Here is a 14,594-nt window from a genome sequence, read left to right on the forward strand (position 1 = left end):
GCTCCGCCTCCTGGCCGCCGCAGCGGTGCTTACGGCCCGACCCCACCCACCAGTAACCAGCCAATGCTGCTCCAACGTCCGGAGGCCCCGCCCCGCACACATCCAGAGACTGAAAGAGCCACCCCAGCAACGCCCCAGCCACGCAGGACTCATCTGGAAGCTTCCTGGCTCCACACCCACTGGAGCTACTAAGGGAGGGTGCCTGCCAGTTTTCTGAGGCTGTCCATGGCACCTGGCAGTCAGGCCAGCAACCTTCATCCACCTTGGTCAAAGAAGACAAGACTGTCCTGTAGCCAGGTGCCCCAAACCCCCCTACAAGTCCTCATTCCGGCCCAGAGGAGAGCTGGAACAGATTCTCGTCTCTTAAACCCCAGAAATAAGAGGGTGAAGTTGTGTGTAAAATGTGAGAACTAGAGTAGTGAGTGTTTCTTCCTCTTGCCCTGGGACAATCATTAGCACCCATCCTGATAATCTCAGGAGGAGGGTGGGAAATTGTGAGACTGAGGGTGTGGGTGTGCGTGCGTGCGCATATCCTACCCACTTTCCCCCAGAACAATGTTAGAGAAGGAGGGTTGTAGGCGGAGGCCCCCAAACAACACATTCAAGAACAACCAGAGACACCTGCCCTTTAATAGGGGTGGTACAAGAAAGAGAGCAGTCAATCAGGAGCCAGTAAGGCCTGACAGACAGTACAATATGGCAGATTTTGGGAGTAACTATAGATCCAAGAGATGGGCACAGGTGAAAAGCTGGGCATCCAGCCACTCACTCCCAGTGAGCTTTCTGCCAACTCCCTGCTTAGCTGGGTGGGGCAGAGGAGGCCAAAGTCCAGAGGCAGGAACCCGCAGAACACCATGGCAGATGACTCAGGTGAGGCTAGAGAGAGAAGGACACAGTCAGTAGCTGTTTCTCAGAGCACACCCCACCCTTTATTCTTAAGATGCTTACCTCCACCCTTACCCCTTTGTTCCAACTCAACCCTGAAGAGCCACACTCAGAGCCCCTTCCAGATTCCACTGCTTCCTTGAGTCACAATCCAGTCTAGTAACTACAAGTAACTACAAACATCAGAGAAAGGAGCAAGGAGACTCAAAAGAAGACAAGGGATGTGTCCAGACCACAAATCCCCCAGTGACAGGGATGGAGTCAAAATATTCTTCCTAGAGGTAATAAATATGTGTACAAGGGCACCTGGGTGGCTTAGTGGGTTAAGCGTCTTGAGTTTGGCTCAGGTCATGATCTCATGGTTTGTGAGATCAAGCCCCGAATCAGGCTCTGCACTGATAGCTCAGAGCCTGGAACCTGCTTCGGAATCTGTGGGTCTCACTCTGTCTGCCCCTCCCCCGCTAATGCTCTGTGTCTCTCTCTCTCTCTCTCTCTCTCTCTCTCAAAAATAAACATAAAAAAAAAAAGAAAAATTACAGGAGAAATAAATACATGTACAATTATAAAACTAAAGTACATATTTCTAATCAACTACCTGACACCTTCATTATCAACTCTCATGGGCACCTCAAACTCAACAGGTTCAAAACAAAGGAGGGTAATGAGGTGGCTGCCAGTATCCATTTCTGTACCTTATCTAACTGTGTAAGCTAGAACCAGCAGAATACTGACCACCACAGTGCTGGTGACTGTGGGCAATTCTGCGTGACTTTAAGAGCTGTTTCTGAAATTTTACATTAAATACATTTGCTGTAGTTTTTTTAGTAGGTAACAATTATCAGACTGCAGAAATTTCTTTCTGTTCTTAGGCTGGTAAGAGGTTTTTTTTTGTTTTGTCCTTTAATTAAATGATTGTGTACTGTCTTCTTTGTAAGATTCTATGTTCCACAAGGGCAGGGAGGAGTATAGGTATATCTTATTCACCAAATCACAACTGTCTGGCATGTCCAAAAAAAAAAAAGTTATTGAACAAATGATAAACCACCTGCACCACTTTCCTGTTCAGATCCTTTCAACTGCTCTCAATTCCGATTCCCCATCAGAATCACCCAGGGAAACTTAGTAAAATAAACCACACAGGGTTGGGTCTCACTCCAGACCTAGGGAATTGGTAACTCAGGGTTGATGCCAGGAATCTTATTAACAAGCATCTCAACACAGATTAAAGGTCAAAATCAGAGGCCTACGGTCAAAACTTCCTGACATGGGCATTGAGGGTCTTTAACACTCTGGCAATACCACCTTGCCCTTTCACACTCTCCATACTTTCCCACCTCTGGGTCTGTCTGAAGTGCTTCCCTAACTCCATCTCTGCACATTCAAATACCTACTCATTTCCCCCAGGGCCAGACTGAATGATCTGTCCTCCACAAAACCTTCCGGGATACCAGAGTGTTTCATTGGAGCTTCCTGAGCCACCTAAGGCACCTTTTATCTCTTCTTTGAAGGTAGTGAAGAGTTATGTGTAGCCTCTACAACTTCTCAGCTACACTGTGAGCTCCTAGAGGCAGAACACAGGACTAAGTTGCCTGACTATCCTGCATGGAGTCCTATCGACAAGGTTCAATGAACATCAGATGAACGAATGATTGAAGAAGGGAGAATGAAGGGTAATTTTGCCTGTTGTAAGTAGGGGGTCTGTCACTGGGTACTTGCTCTATATGGGTATGCGGGGTTTCTGTCTTCATAAAGATTCCTGGGATACTGGGGTGTGGCATGCCTTGAGAAGAATCCTCAGTGGGAAAGGGTGAATATTGGCACCTGCTGCTCCTCCAAAGGAAAAAGAGATTCCAGAGCCTCATACCCCAGAACATCCAGGATTAGGCCCAAGATCCCACTTTCTTCTTAAACCCACAAAAATCCGGACAATTTTGATGCACTCCCCACCCCCAACAAGCCCTTTAGGATCCCCTTAGTTCCTAAGAGCAGCTTCCCCTCTGTCCCTTTGCAAACAGCTCTTTTTGGTCTCAAGCTCTGGGCTGCTGGCTGGGGACACTGACACACAAGCACACACAAACTACAAAACAATGCGGTCAGTGAGAAAATAAGATGGACCAGAGGGGAGCTTTGCCCAAAGAGGGGACACTGAGCTGAGTCTTCAAAAGATGGGCACGAGCAGATATTCAGGCAATGCTCGCTGGCTGAACCTTGTGACTGCTCAGCAGTGTGCCGGTGTGCTCTCACACACGAGGACCCACCAGTGTGAATGCAGTGTCGCCCCATTCTAGGTGGCATCTCCCTCCTCTACCCTCCAAAGGCAGAAGAGAGACCCAGATACCTGTCAATGAGGGAATCCCGCATGCTGGTCGCAATGGTGCTAGGCTGGGCTTCGTTCAGCTTGAAGACACTCTCCACCACTGACAGCTCTGTGCTGGTTGTGTCCAGGCCACAGAAGGCACACCAGTCATTCACCACCATCCCTGCAGCAATCACCTCGCTGCCTCGGTTCACAGTGCCCGCCTGCCAAGGGACAGCTCAATGTGTGGATCACAGCACCAGATGCCACAGTCCTGCCACTCCTTGGCGAGGACTCTCCCCAAACTCTGCTCCCTGACCTGCATCTCCAATTGCTGTGACAGGTAATAACTCAGTCCCTTAACACTGGGCAAAGGATCTGCATCAGGAGGAGACAAATTAGAGAAAGGAATGCTTACCACAAGGGGGACCTGAAGAAGAGAAGACAGCTCATCTTGGTCTTCAATTGAAGTCTTGGGATGTACCAGCCCTCCCTGATTGCTGAAGACACAGTAGCTTCCAACTAGCACCTGGTCAGCCACTGTCTGTCTGAAGACTTCCACCTTGAGCACATCAGCCAGGATTTCTTCTGTTTCCTATTAGCCAAAGGCACTGTACTCAGGGCCCAGAACCTGCAAGGCAAGGAACCTGGGGCCCTCCACGCCCAGAACCACCCAGGGCTTGGCTCCTAAGCCCCTCATTCCTCTGCTGTGTAGCCCCATGTGGAAGCTTCACGCAGAAAAAGGAGGAAATATAGCTTGGAGCAGAGTCTAGACCAGCAATGGAGTCCCTAACAGCTACACATGCCCTAAGGAGATAAGGCCTGGTCTCCACATCACCCTCTTCCCTCTAACCTACACTCAAGAGTTAATTGTCAATCATCTCTCCTGGCTCTGGTTGCAGGCTGAGATGGACCAGTCTCCCTGATTTTGAAGGGTCAATACCCTCCTCAGCTTCTTTCTGGCACTGATCACACCTCTGTTATCACTATTATAACTATTCCAATGAGCACCTGAAATCTGAGAGCCCAAGTACAAAGAGAAACAACAAGAGACACCCTTAAGTCCTGCCTGATGGGCAAGAACAGTGACTAACCACTGACCATGCTGGTCCTGTGACTCTTGGGTGAAAGTGGGCTACCTTACCCTGTCCAGGTCTGGGTGGACCAAGGCCACATAGTCGTTGCACGTGGTGACATTGCCCAGAGCTGAGAGCCGCTCCTCCACCCGCCGGATCTGCACTGAGTCTGGAAGGCAGTTGCGAATGTGCTGCAGCTCCTGGTCCGTGGTGTTGTTGGGCACCAGGAGACCATGTCTATTCCCTAGAGAGATCCAAATTAGGGGGTGGGGCAAGAATGGGTCACAAATACACAACAGTCCTGCTAAGCTCCGAGGGCTTTAGATACAACCCAGCCCATCAGTTTCCCCAGGAAAGCTTTAGGCCCAGACCTCAGCCCACTACCCCGCTGATCCATACAACACCCCCAGGGACCAGGAGTCCCACTGGGCAGGCCAGAGATAACCCAGGAATTTGTTCCAACACACCCTGCCCATTTTGCCATCATCAGAGGGGGCTGGGACTAACAAGAGGAGCTCTTGGCGTTAGCTGTATATTTTGCTACTTAAAAACAGAGGTAACACAACACACCTACCAGAAGGCATTAAAAAGAATGCCAAAGGGTGCCTGGGTGGCTCAGTTGGTTAAGCAGCTGGCTTCGGCTCAGGTCATGATCTCATGGTTTGTGGGTTCTAGCCCCATGTTGGGCTCTGTGCTGACAGCCAGCTCAGAGCCTGGAGCCTGTTTCAGATTCTGTTTCTCCCTCTCTCTCTAACCCTCCCCTGCTTGTGCTGTCTCTCTCTGTCTCTCAAAAATAAATAAAAAACAGAGAAAAAAATTTAAAAACAAATGCCAATACCAAATATTGGCAAAGATATGGAACAACCAACAGGAGTGTAGATTGGTCAACCACTTCAGATTATTATCTGGCATCACCTACTATATAGAATATCTACATCCCCTGTGCCCAACCAGTTCTCTCATTATACAGCCAATAGAAACATGCATATGTGTTCACTAAAAGACATAGCAACACTGTTCATATTAGAACTGAAAGCTACCCTCATGCCCACTGTCAATAAAATGGATGAATATACTGTTGTATATTTACACAAAACACAGTAAGAATGAACAAACTACAATTATATTGTGACAACAACTAAACCTCTGCCTCCCTCCGCAAGAACACAACTCTTGAACTTCTAAACTTTGGGTTACACCCATTATATTAAAAAAAAAAAAAATAACACCAAGTGTCAAGTCTAAAGGTCATAGTTAGAGCCCAGAGTGTTTGGCCTGAATAAGAAAATACTCAGAGGCCAAGGTCATCAGGCTTATGATAAAAAATAAAAGAACAAACTCCTATATGGCCCCAATGAACAAAACTGGAAATAAGGGATGACAGTAATGGAAGACAGATCCAACTCAAACAAAGGACCAATGGCCAAACTCAACAGTGATTAGAAGTAGGGGACGAGGATAGGGATGCCACTCAGAGACATAATAAAGGGAATTTAAGACTTAAATGGACAATGAATAAGATGACTCAGAATCTTAGCTTGTCATTTTGTAGCGGCAGAACTGGATCCTCAGAAAGAGGAAGCAACTTGCCCAGAGCCAGGGGCAAGGGAGAAACATTTCTATCTTCCCTCCCAAGTGTGGAGGGAAGGTGTGGAACTTGGTGAGTCACTTGGGTTCCTTGAATCTTGGCTTCATCATTAGCAGATCAACCCAATAATGCCTGCCTGCCTGCCAGGGTTTTGGTGAAGAAATGAAATCAAGTTTAAGAGTGAAAGCACTTAATGTTGTTATCCTATGATCCAGAAGCCTTCGCCAGTGATCGTCTCTGATCTGAAGGCACTTTAAAACCGGGTCCGGCACAGGCCAGAGAGATTCCTAGTCTCTGGAGATAATAGAGGAAAGCCTGGAAATCCAAGGATCACTAAGGGTCCCCTCCAAGGCTACAATTAAGGACTTTGGGAGGATCCACGTCCTCGCTCAGAGTCTGGCTTACCCACACACATGCGCCCGATGATGCGGCAGCCAGCGATGGACGCGTGCACCACGGGGATCGTATCGGCGAGCTCGCCCTCGAACACACTGTAGGGACGTGGATTCAGTCAGTGGTCAAGGGGCTGAGGGGTCTGAGCCCCCGACTCCCCGCACCCCCTCAGCCATCCAGCCACCCCATTGCCAGCAGACACTGGGGATCCCGCCGCACCTGTAGAAGTTCTCCGATCCTCCGATGGCCACCAGGCAGTAGGTGTTGGTGAGCTTGGCAAAGCAGCCGATCTCACAGTTGTTCTCGAAAGACGCTCGGACCGCCATGAGGCCTAAGGGCTGCGGAACCGGGGGTTCAGGGCCAGCGGATCTTCTCCCGGCCTCAGCCCTTCAGGGCCAGCCGCGAACCGCCCCTCTCTCGGCTCCTCCAATCTCAGGTCCCGCCCACTGGACCCCTCTGGACTCTCTGACTCGGAATCCTCCAGCCCCTACCACTCACGAAGCAGGGAGCCCGGAACTATCCCTTCCGGCGTCCCTCCACACCCGCTCACCAAAAGACCGCAACCTCCGCACGCTTCAACAGCTTCTTTTCGCCCGAAGCAGGTTTCCGTTTCCGCCTCCGCCCAAGGAGACTTCCGGGAGAGCGGGGAGACCCGCCCACGCAGGCAGCCGCCACCGTAGCTCCACCCCCTGGGAGGACTCTAAGGTTGTAAGTGGTCTTTTCGGGACCCTACCTGGCCCCGCCCCACGCATGTTCTCATCCATTCATTCCTTCATTTATTTATTCAGGCGCTTTTTGGGAGGTGCCATTGACGAAGACTTGTGGCTGGTTGGATTCGAGGCATAAGAGAGGAGGAGCTCCAGGGATGTCCAACAGAAGATGAGTTGATGATGGAAGTATTTTTTTTTAATGTTTTTATTTAGTTTTGAGAGAGAGAGAGCGTGAGCAGGGGAGGGTCAGAGAGAGGGGGAGACACAGAATCCGAAGACAGGCTCCAGGCTCTGAGCTAGCTGTCAGCACAGAGCCTGACGACGGGCTCAAACCCATGAACCCTGAAATCATGACCTGAGCCGAAGTCGGACGCTTAACCTACTGAGTCACCCAGGCGCCCCAAATGATGATGGAAGTTTTTATTGAAGTAAATAAAGCCTAAGGAGAAAGAGCAGGTGTGGGGAAGTTGACGTGCTGAGTGTGAGGTTCTGGACAAACATCCAGTCCAGATCTGGAGCCCAGGGGAGAGTGAAGGGCTGAGATTTGGGGCTGAAGCCTGGGATGGATGAGGTCACCCACAGAGGCGTCCAGTGGGGAGAAATGAGACCAGGACAAAGGCTGGAGAAGGAGATGTGGCCAGAGAAGTAGAAGAAACCAGTCTGAAGAAGGTATTGGAGAAAGGGGAAGGTGGATGAAACCGGGTGTTAGTGAGGGACCAGATGGGCAATGGCGTGGATGCTGACTGGCTTCCGCTATGCATGTGCTTGATCACTCACTCAGCAGCCACTCTCTGTCCCCAAGATAGATGGTAGCAGTCAAGGGACCTGCTCTCGTGGATGAGATGAACTTAATCTACACTTTGTAGAGTCTACAAAAGCCCCCAAGGCCTCTCAGAATGTCACCATGAGGATAGAGGGGGCTTGGATCCCCTGTCCTTCCCTCAGCCCTTGCGCAAACATCTACTCTCCCTCCGGGCGCCCTCCACAATTGGGCTGAATGGTGCCCTTCCCCAGCCCTCAACATGCAGTTCCATAACTCCGCCTTTCTCAGGATACACCAGGCTGCTGCTGGGTCATAGCATGTCTGCCTTTATTGGTTTGTATTGTGTAAACTCTCCCAGGGAGGTAGCAAATCCAGGAAAAGACGCACAACCTGTCAGAGCCTGTGCTTCTGTGTGTGTGTGTGTGTGTGTGTGTGTGTGTGTGTGTGTGTGTGTGAGGTTATATGCACATTTATTGTCTGTGGAACCTGAGGGGTCTACATTGTGCACTGAATGCATGTATTTTGTTTAGCCACTCATTTAGCCATAGTACATTCATTGGGTACCTATAACTAGAATTCTGAGTATTTCGGTTTACCACACTGACCTTTGTTTTTACTTACTGTGTGTCAATGGGTATGCAGTTTGTGGGTATGAACGCTGTCAGTGCGCTGTTTGTGTTGTACAGGCATTTGGGGCATCTCTGTGATGTGTGTATTTTGTGTGAATGGGGACATGTGAACTGTTGATAATGGTGTATTATGTCTGTGCAAAAACACAATCTTAAGCATTAGGGCCATGGGCTTGGGCCCCAGCTCTGCCACTGATTTCACTTGGATCAGATTCCAAGCAAGTTATCAAACTCCCTGGACCTCAGCTTCCACATTTATAAAACAGGAAAGATAGTACCTATGACCCTAGAAATATATACCTACTAGAGGTCTATCTTGTAGGATGTTGTAAGGATGAAAGATGAGAATTAACCTGTGTGAGGCACCCAGCACAGTGGCAAATAGCAGGTACTGTGGGTTCTATTTTCATGTGTGTGTGTGTGTGTGTGTGTGTGAGAGAGAGAGAGAGAGAGAGAGAGAGAGAGAGAGAGAGAGAACAAGAATTCTGAACTTAGTCAGTGTCTAACCTGAGCTTCTAGACACCCTCTGCTCCCCATGCAGCCCCTGCTGGAGAACTCTAGAGTCTGGAACCTGAGTACATCTAGAATCTAAGTAGATGGAGGAGGGACATGCCCTTGCTGGGACAGGACTAGGACTCAAAGCGGCTTCGGAGCAGTTTGAACTTGGACTTGTTGTACTTAGTGATGAGGTCCAGTTTGCTGTGGCCCAAGGTCAGCCGCTTCTCATCCCCCGATAGGCCATTGCTACTGCCATTGTGATGGCCACCTGTGGAGCCCCCAGGGAGGCTAGGCTCAGGTCCTTGCCTGGCGCCCTGCAATTGATGATACTTGGTAATGAGGTCCAGCTTGCTGTGGCCCAGGGTCAGCCTCTTCTCATCACCAGAGCCCACTCCAGCCTTTTGAGCAGGGCTTGGTCTGGGGAGACCATTGGGCCCAGGCCCCTCATTCCGGAATGGGCCAAACTTTGTGATGAGGTCCAGCTGGCTGTGGCCCAGGGTCTGTCGTCGCTCATCAGGACCATGCTTTCCGGCCCTGGCTGAGGAGTTGGCTTCAGGGGGCACTCTGGAGCCCCCAGCCTTGGGGTACTGTACCAGGAGGTCCAATTGTCTGTGGCTGTGATTTGAGGACAGCCTCTTGTCCTCTGGGATTTGATTAACAGATCTGGGGGAACCTGACTCAGGGGTACCCCCAGCACCCTGGGTCTGGGGCAGGAGATCCAACTGGTTGTATCTCTCATTGGGGGAAAACCTCCTGTCCTCTGAGGTTTGATCTCCAGGCCAGAGGGAGCCTGAGTTGGGGTTAACCCCAGAATCAGGGCCTCCAGCTTCTCTGGCTCTAGGGAAGGGGATGAGAAGATCCAACTGGCCATGGCTCTGATTCAGAGACACCTTCTTCTCCTCCACTGTCTCCAGAGCTGTACTAGGTACCCAGCGACTTCGTTGGGGACTAGACTCCTGGCTTCCCAGGAGCTCATTCTCTGGGAGCCGGGAGAGGGCTGCAACACCCTGGGGGAAGGGGAGGAGGGGGCGTTGGCGAGCAAGCAGAGGTGACCTCACTGCCAGGGTCAGGGGGCTGGCACCACTGTGGTTGAGGGCAGGGGAGGATTGGGACCATGGGGACACCCCCAGCTTTCCTAGATTGGACCTGTAGGGCCCTGGCAGGGAGCCATGGTTAGGGTCTGACAGCTGGCGTTTCAGAGAGGGCTGGCCACTGGCCTCGCAGTGGGCAGGGCCCAGGGGTGAGGACCCGATCCCCGTGTCACTGTAGCCACCGCCTCCTGGCGGACTGAGGTAAGAAGAGTGGCCCATTAGAGGTGAGCGTTTGATGCTGCTAAGGCTGGTGCTGGAGGGTGAGGAGGATGCCGGGCTCGACACACCGGGCCGGAAGCCCAGGGGCACCGTGGGAGGACACAGTGCCCTGGGAGACACGGGATCCTCACCACCACAGAAGCCCTCCACAGGCCGAGACTCGGCATACAGACAGCGGAACTCCCGGTCAAAGTCTTCCACGATGCGGCCCCTCAGCTGCAGCACCATGCTTGTGTGGGCCTGGCTGCAAAGCCAGGTGAAGCTGGGGACAGGGGGTCAAGGTCAGGAGGCAAAGTGCAGGACCCTGGGGCTAGGCAGGGGTCATAACCAGGGGAATATACCAGGACAACTTCACCACCATTAGGACCCAAGTGAGGGGACAGAGCTCCAACTTCAGAGTCTGTGCTAGTCCTAACTCCCCTTAGAGGACTTGGGCATATGGTTTCCCATCTCAGGGCCTCAACTTCCCCATCTGTAAAATGGACTGGAGGCGAGAGTCCCTGGAGTCCCTCCAGTTCTGAGGTGTGATAGGCCAGACATGAAAGTGATCCTTCCACAGAGTGAGGTCCTCCAGGGCCCAGTGGGGGGCTGTCTTTCTCCCCACACTATGCCCTGAGGCCCACACAATGCCTGGCACTTGGTAGCTGCCCAGTCCATGTTGCAAGGGTTGGGTGGATGAAGGTAAATTCAAGCTGCCAGATCCCAGGTGCCCTCACCAGCCAGTAGCACAGCCCCCGGCCCCTCTCTCCCGTTCCCCGTGCTCACCTGTAGCTGCCTGCCACCACCTGCTCACAGTCGATGATCACAAACTTCTCCAGGGCCTGCCCCGTGAAGCGGCGGCCGGCCTTGCTGCAGTATGTGTCTCCACATGTGCTCCGCACACGCATATTCTGGGCCAAGGAGGGTGGTAGGTTGGGGGGGGGTGACCTTGAGAGTGTGGGGCTCAAGCCACATCTAAATCCCATGCAGTCTCTAACCTTAAACAGCTAAGGAAACTCAGTCGCCAACTCCCATTGACACCCCCCCGCTAGTGCTTACTGACCCACAACCCCCCGGTTACCGCCTCTGTCCTCACTGACCGGCAGGTGCCCCCCATTGAGGTCCATCTTGTAGCACATCTCCAGGAAGTGCCTCAGGTGTTCCTGAGCCAAAAGCAGGTAGACGGGGACACCACGCCGGCTCGAGGCCTCCATGAGGTCACATAGAAGCTCCATGTCAGTGAATACATCCATCACGACAGCTACCACCTGGAGGATGTAGGGAGAAGTTCAGCCCTTCCCGGGATATTGCCCAGCCCAGGGGGGGCTGAGGTCCCAAGAAAAGAGAACTGGGCTTAAAATTAGGAGGCCAGAACCTGTGAGAACATCTGGACTGGAAGGGCTTTTAGCAACAACCTAACAACCTTGCTCAGAGGTTCTTAACTTAGGGGGGGGGGGTTCCACTGTCTTGAAAGCCCAAAATATGTTTGAAGGTTTCTGTGTGCATATGTCTGGGGACAGACGGTTTTATCTGTCATGAATTCCTCAAAGATGTCTGTGGGGAGACCTAGGCCCAGAGTAGGGAAGGAATCAGGAGCAGAACCCAGATCCCCATTCCCAGCGCAGGCCCTCATGCTCTCCCACTAGCTCCAGCCCTAGTGCTGTCGAAGGTTCCATCCTCAGGAATTAGAGCTGCAAGGCAGTTACTGGGGGCTTCAAGCCATTTTCCAGACCTGCCTCAGTTTCCCTGTGAAACTACAGAGGTCTAGTGTGGTATCTTATGCCCACAGACTCCCTCACTTCCACCTTGGACTGAGCAGACCAAGTTTTCTGCTCAGTCAAGAGACTGGGGCTTGTGGTCTCCTCATATAATGGACTGCCTCAGAGAAGCCCTGAAACCCCTCCCCAACACCATCAAGCCCCCAACTTCCCTTTGCGTATATCTGCTGTGAGAACTGCCTCTCCCCATCCAGGCTGAGGCAAGAGGAGCAAATCACTCTAGCTTTGGAGCCAGACAGAACCGGGTTCAAATCTGCACTCTGCTACTTCCTACTGATATGACCTTGGGTTTGTTTCTTCACCTCTGTGAGCCTCAATTTCCTCGTCTGTTAAATGGAGATAATGATAGTTACAGCTCATAGTTACAGGGAATTCAATGTGAAAATACTCAACACACAACAGAAGCTCAATAAATGTTCCTTTCCTGCTGCCTGCTTAACAAACAAGGAGTTGGCCCACAAGAAAAGGAAGCCCTTCCCAAGGTCACTCTGAGAGTCAGTGACAGCCCGGAATGGAAGCCTGGCTCCTGGCCCAGAGGTGGAGGGTCTAGATGAGGATGAGGAGGGAAGGTGCTGGAGGGTGCCCTTGTCCATGGCACAGGCCTGGCTGAGGGTGGGGGGGAACAAGGTCAGGCAAGAAAGATCAAAGGGACAGGGGTGACAACAGCAGCCACCTCACTAATAACCCCATTCCCAGTGCTAATCAGGCCTGGCCCTCCCCTGCCTGGGGCTCAGGCAGGTTTGCCAAGGAGGCTCTGGAAGTCCCTGGGAGATCCCAGCATGCTGGCTCCTGATCTCTGCAGCAGGATGCACCCCAGACTAACACACTGAGTCTAACCCATCTCAGATCCTTCCTGGGGTCATCTGATCCATTTCCCTGCCTCCTGAGTTGGAGGCCAGAGCTCTGCTGGTCTGTGGCTGGAGCCTTCCTGGTACCGATCACTGGACCTGCTCTCCTCCCCTGCTTCTCTTTCTCCTGAGCCCCGGCTCTCCATCCCTGAGCCCAGAAGCCTCCATCCCTCTTCCATTTAGGTGCAGAACTAACAGCCCAGCCCTCAAATGCCACGCTGAGGCCCAGGCACCAGTGCCCTCTTCCCTGTCTCAGGTCCAGCTAGAAATGCAGTACAGGAGGGGGTGAGGTGCGGCTGGGGGTATGCACTAGGGTCCCCCAGCCTGGGTCCAGGGCCTGAGTCAGGGCCCCTTTCTCTCTCCATGAGCTCTATTTCACCAACTGACTGGACCTTCCTGAGCAAATTCCAGCCCCTCTCTGGCCTCAGTTTCCTCCTCAGTAAGTCAAGGGGGTGACCCAAATGTTCATCAAGGTTGAACTTCTTACTTTGGGATCATAAAATCTTCGAGAATCTAATGAAGGCCATGGACCCTCTCCTAAGAAAGATTCAGAGAAGATCCCTCCCATCAATATGCCCAATTCTGCATGCATTTTTAGGGTGTTTGGTGAATAATGTTCTCGAGTGCCAAGTGATTACCAGAGTAAATAAAACAGATGCCCACCCTCTAGGAGCTTGTAATCTGAAGAGGCCAGAGGCTCTAGTCCCAATGCTACCCCAAGCTTCTTTATATGGCCTTGGATTGGTCCCTTTCCCTCCCTGGGCCTCAGTTTACACACCTGTAGAATGAAAGTCTGAAGATAGAAGGCCCTTACCGTGCGGGCCTGGCTGAAGAGAAAGCGCAGAAGGTCCTTGATGTTCTTGGCCTTATCTCGCTGGAAGTGAACCACAGCCTGGGTGGGGCTGAAGCCCGTGGCCTGTGGAACCTCAGGCCAGCCCAAGTCCAGGTCCGGGGGGTCTATGTCGGAGGCCATGGGGAAGTAAGTGCCTGAGGTGATTTCAGAGAGCAGGCTGAGGCGGTCAGGCCCTGAGACCTCCAGTCCCTGGACCTCACTGAGCTCAGGGCCCCCATGCACATGGCTGGTCATGTAGTCCACGTCCAGAGCACTCAGGAAGGGCAGCTCCCGCTCCTCGGAGATGACCTGCAGGTAGGCGGCCTCACCCCGCTCCAGGAGGGCGTCGGCTGCCAACCGGGCAGCCTCACTGTGCTGGAGCACCAGTGGTGAGGCCTCCCGCCACCACGGCCGCTTCAGCTCCTCCACCCGGCCCCGCAGGGGTCCTGCCATGCCCTGGGACCCTGAGTCCCCAGGCCCCAGGCCTCCAAACATTCCTGCCCACCTGGCTGCCCTCACCCCCCAGCAGGCTCCATGGCCTGCACCCTGGGCCAGCTGCAGCAGGAAGAAGATACCAATAGAACCACCTCCTGCCTGCCCGCCCTGTATGTGCCACGGCCCCCAACACGTTGCCACCCTAAGTCAGAGCCATGCTCCGCCCCATTGCCCCTGGCCTCTGGAACCTGTCGGGTCAGCCTCACCTGTCTGCCTGCTGTTGAGACTCGCCCGCTCAGGGAAATGGCAGTGCCAGGCCCTTAGCACACACTCCTGCCCACCCCCACCCCAGCCCCACCCCAGCATCACCTGCCCCAGTACCACCAGGTTCCCAGCAAGTTTTCTCCAAACCCTGACCTTCCAGAGCCCCCATAGAGATTGGATTATGGTCCAGAGGGGCCCAGACCTGCTCAGACACACACATGCACACACACGAACACATGCACATACACACCAGGGTGGATAAATGACTCAAGACACTGAGATAAAGATATGAATGCACAAGTAGACGGGC

The 14,594-nt window shown here is 52.6% G+C and overlaps 2 protein-coding genes and 1 long non-coding RNA gene across 4 annotated transcripts; 1 reads left to right on the plus strand and 2 right to left on the minus strand.

The window, feature by feature from the left end:
• Positions 1-5: 5 nt before the first annotated feature.
• LOC115275505 lies at positions 6-2,701 on the plus strand. 2 transcript variants are annotated; one of them, XR_003901591.1, is made up of 3 exons: positions 6-297; positions 987-1,166; positions 2,394-2,701. It is a non-coding gene; the product is annotated as an uncharacterized LOC115275505 (long non-coding RNA). The 2 variants fall into 2 exon arrangements; XR_003901592.1 differs by lacking the exon at positions 2,394-2,701 and adding an exon at positions 2,290-2,342.
• EIF6 (eukaryotic translation initiation factor 6) lies at positions 601-6,891 on the minus strand. Its single transcript, XM_029919279.1, has 7 exons — positions 6,789-6,891; positions 6,458-6,576; positions 6,251-6,336; positions 4,326-4,501; positions 3,600-3,776; positions 3,224-3,405; positions 601-876 (listed from the first exon to the last, which is right to left on the minus strand). The coding sequence occupies exons 2-7, from the start codon at positions 6,562-6,564 to the stop codon at positions 867-869; spliced, it is 738 nt and encodes a 245-aa protein (XP_029775139.1). The 5' UTR covers positions 6,565-6,576; positions 6,789-6,891; the 3' UTR covers positions 601-866.
• A 2,078-nt stretch (positions 6,892-8,969) lies between these two features.
• FAM83C (family with sequence similarity 83 member C) lies at positions 8,970-14,080 on the minus strand. The gene is made up of 4 exons (XM_029916006.1): positions 13,568-14,080; positions 11,228-11,395; positions 10,914-11,038; positions 8,970-10,410 (listed from the first exon to the last, which is right to left on the minus strand). The coding sequence occupies exons 1-4, from the start codon at positions 14,078-14,080 to the stop codon at positions 8,970-8,972; spliced, it is 2,247 nt and encodes a 748-aa protein (XP_029771866.1).
• Between the last annotated feature and the right edge of the window lie 514 nt (positions 14,081-14,594).

This window comes from Suricata suricatta, chromosome 12 (genome assembly GCF_006229205.1).
Source record: "Suricata suricatta isolate VVHF042 chromosome 12, meerkat_22Aug2017_6uvM2_HiC, whole genome shotgun sequence".
In the NCBI taxonomy this organism is placed as follows: Eukaryota; Metazoa; Chordata; class Mammalia; order Carnivora; family Herpestidae; genus Suricata; species Suricata suricatta.

Bases quoted from the DNA above. Each gene is read 5' to 3' on its own strand.
- EIF6 (XM_029919279.1), bottom strand. From the start codon at position 6,564: ATGGCGGTCCGAGCGTCTTTCGAGAACAACTGTGAGATCGGCTGCTTT. The intron at 4,502-6,250 runs GTAAGCCAGACT...GGATCTCTCTAG, and splicing joins CATCGGGCGCATGTGTGTGG to GGAATAGACATGGTCTCCTG. The intron at 3,777-4,325 runs GTAAGGTAGCCC...TTTGGCTAATAG, and splicing joins TCCACCCAGACCTGGACAGG to GAAACAGAAGAAATCCTGGC.
- FAM83C (XM_029916006.1), bottom strand. From the start codon at position 14,080: ATGTTTGGAGGCCTGGGGCCTGGGGACTCAGGGTCCCAGGGCATGGCA. The intron at 11,396-13,567 runs GTAAGGGCCTTC...TACATCCTCCAG, and splicing joins TCTTCAGCCAGGCCCGCACG to GTGGTAGCTGTCGTGATGGA. The intron at 10,411-10,913 runs GTGAGCACGGGG...CCCTGTCCCCAG, and splicing joins GTGGTGGCAGGCAGCTACAG to CTTCACCTGGCTTTGCAGCC.